Here is an 11,731-nt window from a genome sequence, read left to right as displayed (position 1 = left end):
AGGTAATTAGCTTGAGGAGCAAAAAATTAATCCCCCCCCCCCAGGAATATAGAAGCTAAGAGAACATCTAAATATTGGAGCATTGCACCTGATTTTTTAGATAAAGAAAGAAAGATTCTATAAGCAGATTATTACGTGCCATATGAACCGTAGCGTTAAATGAGAAGATCAAGCAATGTACTCTAGTTCTTAAAACCTATATAGGAGTAATTACAGGGTGGACATTATGCGATAATGTATGATTCTGAAGAAATAGACAAATAGCTGAAATATCATCTGTTGCTATGCCTCGTCTCTTTAGCTTCCATGCACGAACAGCACATTCAACCAATCGCTTAGTAGACTTCTCTCTGTCTGGTGCTGACGACACAATTGCAATCGCTTCTTCGTTGGAGATCACATCCCAAACCTTAATGCACAAAAGTGAACCTAACTGTCAGTTTCGGAAACCAAGTAACATGCTTTGACATATATAATCGTACTTGCAGGAATGTGCTCATTTCTGAATATATGTACATGCCAATAGTTATATTCTTCCTGTTATAATGTTTACTCACAGGCGGACGCGGGATCAGGTCATGAGGGGACTGTTGGGCTATGTTAGGGGCAACTAAAGGATTTTTGGTTATAGAAATTCATGGTCCATCATTTAGAACCAAAATACCTAAGAATTATGGTCCATCCAACTAATTATAGTTTATAAAATTTCTGGGTGCCCCCCCCCCCAGTCATCGTTATGCTCATTTAGAACCAAAATAAGAATTATGCTTCATATGTTGTTTGTTTGTTTAGGATAATCTATAGACATTGTTAATAAATGAGAGCATGTAATGTATTGCAACAAAAGATATCCATTTTGTAAACAGACAACTACAAACACTATTTTACGTACCCCGTCGCTTGCAAGCACAATGAACTGGTCTCTGACAGTTATCTGTCTTCGAGTCACTTCAGGCACAGAAATTAGTCCAAAATCTTTTAAGCAATAGTCACCAAAAGCTCTAGACATGGCGAGTCCTGGTGATTCTTCATTCGGCAGCCACACTCGGTGAACGCCAGGTTCATCATCTAAACAGAAAACTCGACCATTGCACTGAACTATGCGCTCTGCCTCCTCTGCAGACGAAGTTATAAATAATCAAGGAAGTGTATTTCCAAACATTATGCAAGTAGAGAACAGGAAACAATTGAAGAAGAAGCGTACGAGGTATATTAGGCTTAAAATCAAGAGTAAGCTGAACTGGTATCAAACTGCCGTCATCAGAGGTTGTAGCTAATACAGCACGAGAGTCCCCAACATTTGCTACTACTAGAAGGTCACCCTAACATACCACCATTAGACAATATCAGAATTTTAGTGACACTTTAAACAGACTGGTTTGATTCACTAAATCTATAAAGTTCTTCATGCTAATTTATCCTCACAATATCTAAGGACCTTTCTACTTACCTGTCTAACAATTGTCAAACCAGTGGTGCCGCTGTAGAAAGAATCAATTTTACGATAATGCTCCAGCTCACGGTCAACTGAAGCACAAGCCTTCAAGAATGCATCCTTCCATAGATTAAATCGTTTGTCAAAGTCCAGATCAAGTTCAGTGTCAAGTGAGGCTTCTACAACTGCCTCTTGCCAATTGCACAACAAAGACACTGGCATTAGTTCTCTAACCCTCTTCGCAACAAAATGCCCCCACGGACCATGTCCATCGAATATCCCACAAAACATCATTTCTACTTGGCATCCAAATGCCTACACACCCAAATAAAGACGAATGAGACACACGAACCTCACAAAAATAAATCTGCACAAAAAGCTAAATGAAACATTTGTATATGGGCGATTAATTAGGACTAAAAGTATAAAAAAAAATTGCGGTTGCAAGACTTGCAACACTCGCAAGTCGTTGCCTATATATTACCTCCCACACAATGCAACAATCTTGGTTCACTCCTTTGTTGCCTCTTTTCGAAGAAATTGCAGCAAAATTGTTTGATCCATCAACATTCAGCGTTCCCGAAGACCTCAATATAAGATCATTCTTCTTGGCTTCCTTCACCATGGTTTCTACTGCCCCTCTACCACCACAATTCCCTGAACCCTTCACTTTCTTAAGTGACTTTGCTAGTCCACTAAACATGGTTGAAAAATGCTCCATTCAATCCACCTCCACAACTTTAATTCCTACAAAGATAAGATATGGTGTTCTTATATGCACAAATTCTACATGTGCAAGACATGATACATGATCACCATAACCTTATTCTTGACATCATTACAGAATATCCCATTATCACTTTTGTTGTACATGTGTCAGTAAGATGTGTGTGAAATGACCGAAAGTCATAAATTTCATTTCCACTAAAGCATAATTCAATGAACACAAGAAAGGCCACCCTGTCTCAAAGGATAAGTGGCTTTAGAGTGCAGACCAAAAAGTAGAAAAATATCTACTCTTGCATCAAATTATCTACTGCAAAATAATTGCAAGAAACTAACATAACCACAACAACATATGAATCAAGAAAATACATCCAAATACACACCTAACTCCAAATTTCAATCATTTCACAAACTCAAATCATAAATAAACCAAAACCCTAAATTTCAAAAAAAAAAGAAAGAAAGAAAGAAAGAAGGAAAGTTGAAGAAATACCTTGATTCTTGGGCTAGTATGTCGGAAACTAATAAAAAGATCGGAAAATGGCCGGAAAATAGTTGAATGAGAGAGATGGTGGGAGAAAATGGGGTAAGTAAAAGATGATGATTATCCATAGTTAAAGTTTTGATATATATGCAAGGAGAAGAAAACAAGGTGGTGGGGTTTTTGTGGAATGAAACAGTAAATAACGTGTATTTGGTTGTATTGTAAGTGTATATACAACAAAGGCAGCTCAACTCAAAGATCCTTCCTGAGTTAGGGGATGTAATAATGCAAACAAGTGATGTGTCCATTCGTTAATCCAGAAGCCACTCATTTGACCATTTTAACCACCCACTCATGCACCATATAATTCATACTGTAATATTTCTAGTAACATAAGTTTTACCAGCTCCGCTTGTTTCAAAGTCATAATTTTGATTTTTCTGTAAACCCCCCACACATTTTGTAAGAAAGGAGGTGCTTTGGGATGTTGCATGCAATAACCATTAGAAAGTAATAGTTTGTTGCTGTGTTGCATATAAAGTACGTATTTTTCTTCAAAAGTTCTTCATTAAAAAATATCTTCTCTACTATTTTTATTTACAAGTGATATTTTTCATCAGCATTTCTTCGATAAACTGTATCTTTTCTATTTATATAGTTACGAGATGAACCTTCGATGGTGTTTTATTATGTAAAAAGGTTGTATAGATTAATTCTACATGTGTTTAATATTTAGAAGAGAATTGGAGTCTTTGGAGAATTTGTAGGGATTTGAATTATCAAATGTGAAGTGTTAAGGTGATAATAATCTATAATTTTTTGAACAAAATGGATTGAATCTAATGTAATCTAACATTGTTGTTTCGAATTACTTGATGTTTCATATTGTTAGGCAGTATTTAATTTGTTGGACATGTTAAGGCTGCCAGTAACTAGACACATTATTTGGTGTATGATTTTAATTAAAAAAAAAAATCAAATAAGTAGTATTTTAATAGAATTATATAAATTATACAAATAATTGATATATCGAAACTCCAATTTGTGTGAATACATATAACTTCAACTATACTATAGAGGTCGGTTGGCCCGTGTCATTGTACTATCCTACCTACTCTACGCGACTGCCTATTTCGTCCATAGCTTCCTCTTCTGTTTAAGTAACTGTTGCGGATCTTTTATGTAAACTGAATCGAATACGGGATGGGATTGTGATGGAGTAAATGATTTTAGGCTCCCTAGACAATCGTTATAAATTTTAGTTAATAAATTTAAAACCAATTTCCACATTTTCTTTATTTTCAAATATTATTAAAATTTTATTATAAAGTTTTAAGTGAATCTTTAATACAATCAAGTAAAATCACATTTACCCAAAATTATTTCACCGTAGTATCAAATTTAAAATCAATTTTTTTCCAAATTTCAATTGTTAAACATTTTATTATATTTAAATATAACTATTATTTTGCATTATCATTTCTGAATTTGATGAAATTTTATATATAGAATCAATGGTTCTTTACAGTTCTCTCTATAAAATAGTTTTCTAAAAAAAAGACATACATGTGTGTATATATATATATACTATATTATAATAGACGAAACATTAAAAGTTTGGTTGGTCGGTCGGTCATTCTAATTATAATTGATATTGAAGTCAACTTTCTCCATCAATCTAAATTCTAATTAATATTGAACTCTATATAATTATATTTGATATTAAAGCCAAATCTTCTACAGGTTTAAATTTGAATTCATATTTATGTTTATATTATTCTAATGAATACCAAAGTCAACTTATTCTACTAATTTAATTAACATTTAATTAATTTTTATAAAATCTTTATTATGACAAACAATTTTACTATTATATAGATATTATACATATCTATATATATACTATTAAAAGTTAATTTATCAAAATATAATTGGACTAACTAAAACAAAATTATATATACTATTTGTCCGGGTTAAAACAAAATTATATTATTAAACCGGGCTTAAAAAATTAAAATCAAACTAAAAATAATTAGTTGGATTTTGTCGGTCTAATTAGTTTCGGGAAAAAAACACAATAATATAAATTATTGATTCTGGATAAAATGATATTAATATCAAGCTAATCATAATTCATATATTATTGATTAAATTTAAAACTTAAATTCTAATTAAAATATAATTATAGTTTTTTGTAAAACACTTAGAAATATCAATAAAATTATATCGTTCAATAAGTAATATTTTCTTATTCAAATAACTCTTATTAAAAAAATCATGAACATATACGAGTATTAATATATTTATCATTAAATCATTTTATTTAAAAAACTTAAATGAGCTAATTTAAGTTATCAGTTCAAAATAAAAAAAAAATTCAAAAGTTATATAGTATTAAAAAAAAATTGTGCATCACACAGATATTAAGATAGTATATATAATACATGAGATATATGATTGTAGTAAGTCAAAATTTCTGACATTTTGAAATTTTAAAATAACTAATAGTTTAACATGATATAATAATTGAAAATATTGATAGAGTAAAAACTCGATAAATTAATACCTTTGTGATCATGAAAAATTATTAATTAATTGAAATATTAATATTCGATAAATTAATAATTTATTAATTTATCGATATATTAATAATTTATTAATTTATCGAGGTATATTATTTAAAATTTTATAACATATACTATTCTCAGAATAATTATATATTTTCATCTATTGAATACTTAAAATAATATTAAGAAATATTAATGAATTTAAGTAAATTGAAAAGATTTACTTATTTAATTAGATCACGTAATGTCTTAATGTGGTGAAGTTCTCAAAATGGTTCAAGGTAGTGCCTATCTTTTCTAGACCTCCTTTGGTCCTATTTACCACAACAATAAAATGACTTGATTTAACTAAGTACGTAGTTGGAGCTCGTCTCACGAAAAGATGTCCTTAAAACAACGGTTACATTACGTAATTTTCTCTTGTAATATGAACCTAGTACACTAGAGTTTCATAATGCATTGAGAAAGATTTAAGATGAAGTATAACGTGACATTAATTTTAAAAAGAAGTAGTTTACGATTGAGACTTATTATAAAAGTGCATTTTAGAAATCTATAATTTTGATGTAATATGCAATTATTAATTTATACTCCCTCAGTCTCTTCCAATTATTTACATTTTTGAGCAAGTGCCCGACACGCATTTTAAGGTGCATAAAAAGTATAGTTATGTAACTTATTTTTTATAATTTTCTTTTTCTGAATAAAAGTTGAATGTTTTAAATTTTATTCAGAAAAACAAAATTGTAAAAAAAAATTACAGAACCATACTTTATATGAACCTTAAAATACGTGTCGGACACTCTCTTAAAAATATAAACAATTGAAAGGGACAGATGGAGTATATTTTATGAGACTTATCTTATAAATTTAGCGAATTATTAATTTAGCATAAAGGGTCTGACTAAGGATTATAAAAAATTATTAATTTAATAAGGTTATTAATTTATCGAACATTAATTTATCGAGATTTTACCGGATATACTTTGACAGGTCCAAAAATATGGAAAGAGAACTTTATCTCGTAATTATAAACGTGTATTATGATGGGTTCAGAAATGGGTGCCACATCCCCATCTTATTCATTTAACGCTTAATCGAAAATCGGAAGAACTACCCAGTGATCGCATTGAATTGAAGGAATGTTAATGATATTAATATAATCCTAGTAAACCTAATTTCTATTAACCTAAGAAAAAACCTAAATTCTAATCAGTGTAGCATAACATAACCGGTAATTAAATTTAACATTATAGTTAATTTACAATATTTTAAAATTTTATAATGCTCTTTTTTAATAAGAATAATGATAGAAAATAATTTCTACATCTATATATTTTTGCGGAACCTTCAAATTCTAACTTGAGTGAATGATAAATTTCCTTATTTTTATTTAAAATTAACAGAATTGACCAATTTTTGAAAATTTAGCCATCTTTAGCCAATAAAATACCGAATTATCATTGTTATATTCACTTTATATAATATACCCAACTCTCAATTAAATATCTATATACGAAATACTTAACTAACAGTAGAGTATCTTATACAAACTAGGATATTCAACTGACATTCGAGTATTCAATCGGCTAAATTTAACGATTTTTTAAAATAATTATTTTTTAAAAAAAACTATTATTTTTATCATTTTTTCTTTTACTTCGAATGTGGAAGAGCACATATAATTTTGCATATTTTGATTTACTACTTAGTGTACGCCAGAGCAGTTGCAATCTATCTTTCAGTCTTAAATGGGCTTAAAGCCTGATTTCCATTCTTACCATGTGTTTGGGGAAAAAAGGGGAACATGATTATTTCACCAATTTGGCTTGATAAGCAAAATTTTGGGTTTCTTCACTTTCTCGTTTTCATGCCCAACCGTTCTCTGTTTCTTTTCGATTTATATTACTTTTGTTATTTGTATTTATATTTGAATTTTTTTATTTTCAAAATTTTAAATTTTTTATCAGTGTATTAAAATAGTATATTTAATTATCAACTTTTTCAATAAGTAATTATAACTTATAAATTATGAATTATTAAACACGTTATAAACTTATAAATTTTCTTCCCTAAATAAAACCAATCAAACTTTAATAGAGGCACCTTGTCAAAAAATATCATTTACTAAACCTGTTTATTCGATTTTTGAAATTTATTATAAATGTTAATTATTTAATTTTTATTTATTTATATCCTTTATTAATAAAAAAACCTCTTAATAGACCAAATTAAATAATCTTAAGGTAATTATCTTTGTTTTAAATTTTCTATTTTTTAGTTTATATTCATGTATTAAAATTATTAATTCTCATAATTTATAATTTATATTTTAATTTAATTTCAAAACAGAAACTTAATTTATAAATTATGATTTATTAGACACATTATTAACTCATAAGTAATTTATACTTAAAAAAATTCAAACACCTACCTAATTTTTAATTTATAATGTTTATATCACTTACATCACAATTTTGATTAAAAAATCTCGTTGAAAAGACTAAATTACCAAAGATTAAACTACCCATATTTTTAATATTTATATAAAATATGTGGCCTGTGGCAATCGAACTTGACATATTTCATCCACCTCAATAACCTCATACCACTACACCGTATTGTCACATGTCTTTTTTATCATATACATAATAGGTAAGTGTGTTAAATGAGTATTTTATTTAACTTTAAAGATATTTACTTTTTTTTGTCAAATTAAAAACAGATTTTATTATTAACTTGAAAGAGACTCAATCGGGACAAAACTCCAACTGATCATGCAACCAGGTTGAAAAATAAATAGAGCTAAATAATTAGCTGTTTTATTTCCGGATTGCTTAACAAAGTGAATACAAATATTCTGAAAATTAAAAATGAAGGTATTAGTTTCCCGGGCAATCCAACATGCATCTCCCCCGAAAACAGTTGTTTCACAATTAACCCTCACATTAATTCGATTGATAGTGCAATGTTCAGAGTACTCAGTTGCAACAACTGAGTTTAGAAGCCTTATAAACAAATATTTTTTGTGAGAGATGAACACTTGTAATTTTCACCACCGTTCCAAACGCACCCCAACTATCTACCTGCCGGACACCAGCTATAAACCTGCCGAAAGTGTTGTTGATGCGAGATATCCAGATTTCCCAATACACAATCAACTTCATTTTCAATACAACCACCATATCGCACAAAACGAGACACATCGCATAAAACGAGATAATCAAACACACAAATAATAATTTAAATAGAACAATACTAAAAAAACCCAAAATTCAAAAATTTCGGAATAACACTAAATTGTAATAATTACTTGAATTCCACAAAAAAAATAGATAGTTACTTGAATATTTGTACAATAAATTTTAAAGAATTGAATTCCAGATATAAAAATAGGCATAGTATATAGGATTATTATTTTATTTATTAATCATCTTTTAGTTTGAAAATAAATTTCATATTTTTTATTATAATAAATAATTAAAATGTACATATAATTTTTAAAGAAAATATTGAAAATAGAATCTCTTATATATAAATAATCTATATTAGTATTACATATTTTGATAAATTCGAATTATAATGATTCAATTCATTTTAATTTATTTCAAATTTAAAACCAAAACTTGGCCCATTATTATTTTTGGGATTTGTCCCAATTTTTAAAATATTCAAAATTTGATATGAGATCTCACGAGATTTGTTAAAATTAAGATGATATATTAAATTGATTTATTTTTTATTTTCATTTTAAAAAATAGCTTTTTCAAAATAATTCTTTAGATAAGCAATATTCATTGATCAAGATAATATTTTACAAATATTTTGAAATATTTTTAATATTTTGAATTATTCAAATAAAAGTTATATATATATACAATATTGTAGCATTTGATTCAATACATTTTATACATTTTAAATCAAATATATATTGTTCAATAATTTGAAGAAATTATCCAGTTCAACTAATAGTTATAAAACTTTATCGAATTGAAAAATATTTAATTTTAGGAGAATAGTATACAATGTTATCAAATTATTATATGAAGAAATATTAGAGTCGTACTAATCATTTATCAATTTTTATTGAAAAAAATCATGAATATCAATAATAAGTCTTTAAAGTATATAATTTATTTTTATGTTACAACTATGATTGATACTCGGTTGCGTAAAAATTTGATATGGATTATTTGTCAGTGATAATTTGAATATCATATATAAATTATTGCAATTTAATTATTACATAATTTTAATTTTTGAATAATTATGGATGCATGTTATTTAAGTAATCAATTGTCTCACTAGATAGTAATAATGATTATACATGTACATAAATCATATATTTAGCATATAAATAATTGAAATCATCGTAATTTACTAAGAAATGCAACATACGATAATTACATGTTGACACACACATACAACTTAATTTTACTTTGTTAAGAGTAGCATAAATAAAAAACTAACATTTTTCCATATATACGTACGTTTAATTTCAAAAACTAACATTTTTCATATAATCAACTTTTATATTAGCAGTACTATAAATTTTACATTATTATATATTATAATTGTAAGTCATTCTGACTTCAGTTATGTATTTTTTTATCTTTTTAAATTGAGCAAGTTAATTTTAAGTTAGTAGTGAACTTAGTAATAATTAGACCAGTACATATAGTTTATTTAAATAAATATAAAATTTATGGTCAACTCTATATTTAACATATATGTTAATCTTTAGTTTTTTCTTTGTAAGCATACTAACGACATTCTACAGATTAAGTTTAATCGTTTCATTTTAAACGTACACCGAATACCGTGTTTATATTGATTAATTAAATACAAATTATACAACACAAATAAGAATATATATATATATATATTACATAATGAGCTATATTAAAAATATTATGTAATTTGGTAATGTCTTGTATGAAAATAATACACGTTCATAAACAATCAACTTGTATCTGATATACATTAGATATTGTACAACATTTATAAATAAGAAAACAACTAAAAATACTATAATTGCATGATTTATAAAAAAATTCTAGAAAATGATTCGTGTCTCGCACGGTTATTATGCTTAGTTTTTCAAGCAATCTCAAACGGCCCTTATCTTTACGGTTGCACCATTTTTGCGTTGCTAAGACCATCTCCAACACAACTTTAAAAATGCACTTATATACCATTTTGGTGTAAAATTCTTCTACAACTCAACTTTAAAAATTATCATTTTGGTGTCATACCGAAAATTACACCAAATTTGGTGTTACACTAAATTTTTAGAATTTTTGTATAATTCTATATTGCCCTTGTACTCCTCTACAAAAACAAATTTATTTCATTTGTATCCCATTACTTGTTACTTTTTAAGTTTATTTTTATACTTTAATAATAAAATAACCTATATATTAAAAGAATAATGTAAAATTTAGTGTTAATGAGTTAAAGTTGAATTTAATAATAATATAATTTTTACACGTGTAAAAATTATATTAAAATAATGTAATGAGTTGAAAATACGGTAGATGCCAACTGACACGACCATTGCATTTGAGATACCTTTTTCTCATGGCAGAATTTGGTGTTCTTTATAATATAACTAGTCGACAAAGCCGCGCTGTGCAGCGGCCCTAAAAAATATTTTAAAAAATTTATATTAAGATTATTTAAGAAAAATATGAATTATAATAAATAAAAAATTAATTATTCATAATTATTGGCCATTTTGAGTCATGCTTTGTTAGGCCGACACCCGTTATAATATACATAATAAAATAAAATTGCATACATATTTTTTCATGATACTCTTTTATATCATGTTTTCTTAAGTCAATCATAATTGTAGTAATTATGATGTTTTGTTAGTCTGACGCCTGTTGTTATAAAAAAGACTAATTAGATAAATTCCAATATAAGCTAATATTATAATTTAGATAAAAATTAGTTTGATCCGCTCTCCCGTCAAACACAATATTAATAAAAAAAATTATAATTGAGATAAAATTAGTTTGAGCCGTCGTCCCGTCAAACACAATACTAATAAAAAAATTATTAAAATTTAGATAAGATTTAGTTTGAGCCGCCTACCCGTCAAACACAATCCTAATAAAAAGATATTATAATTTAGATAAAATTAGTTTAATCCTCCTACCATCAAACACAATGAAAAAAATTATTATAATTTAGATATAATTTACTTTGAGCCATTCTCCCATCAAAATACAATAATAATAAAAAATTATTCCAAATTAGAAAAAAAATATTTAAGTATTGAAACAATAAAAAGATGCAAACCCCTACAAATAAAGAATATTGTGTTGAATATCTTTTTATACACTCGAGAGACGACGACCTACATTTTTTTTAAAAAGGGCATTATTGTAAATAATATTAAAGATTTGTACATGAAGGGTCTATTGACCCCTTTTAACTCCCTTGGCCGTGGGTCCCTCCTGACTTTTTGCATGCAAATAATTGTTGAAATATTATACATTTAAAAAAAATTCA

General features: G+C 27.2%; 1 protein-coding gene across 1 annotated transcript; it reads right to left on the bottom strand.

The window, feature by feature from the left end:
• Positions 1–74: 74 nt before the first annotated feature.
• LOC141664769 (putative protein phosphatase 2C 73) lies at positions 75–2,830 on the bottom strand. The gene is made up of 6 exons (XM_074470728.1): positions 2,655–2,830; positions 1,920–2,182; positions 1,451–1,750; positions 1,205–1,322; positions 893–1,116; positions 75–409 (listed from the first exon to the last, which is right to left on the bottom strand). Exons 2-6 carry the CDS (start codon positions 2,154–2,156, stop codon positions 197–199), a joined length of 1,092 nt encoding a protein of 363 aa, XP_074326829.1. The 5' UTR covers positions 2,157–2,182; positions 2,655–2,830; the 3' UTR covers positions 75–196.
• Positions 2,831–11,731: the final 8,901 nt, after the last annotated feature.

Source organism: Apium graveolens, chromosome 1 (genome assembly GCF_009905375.1).
Source record: "Apium graveolens cultivar Ventura chromosome 1, ASM990537v1, whole genome shotgun sequence".
Classification (NCBI taxonomy): domain Eukaryota; kingdom Viridiplantae; phylum Streptophyta; class Magnoliopsida; order Apiales; family Apiaceae; genus Apium; species Apium graveolens.
The sequence above is the reverse complement of the archived record's forward strand: the minus strand, read 5'-3'. Positions and strand labels throughout refer to the sequence as shown.

What these genes read in the sequence shown, in the direction of transcription:
- LOC141664769 (XM_074470728.1), bottom strand. Translation starts at nt 2,156, where the DNA reads ATGGAGCATTTTTCAACCATGTTTAGTGGACTAGCAAAGTCACTTAAG. An exon ending in GTTTGACAATTGTTAGACAG is followed by an intron (nt 1,323 to 1,450) that starts GTAAGTAGAAAG and finishes GTGGTATGTTAG; the next exon opens with GGTGACCTTCTAGTAGTAGC. An exon ending in TTGTGCTTGCAAGCGACGGG is followed by an intron (nt 410 to 892) that starts GTACGTAAAATA and finishes TTGTGCATTAAG; the next exon opens with GTTTGGGATGTGATCTCCAA.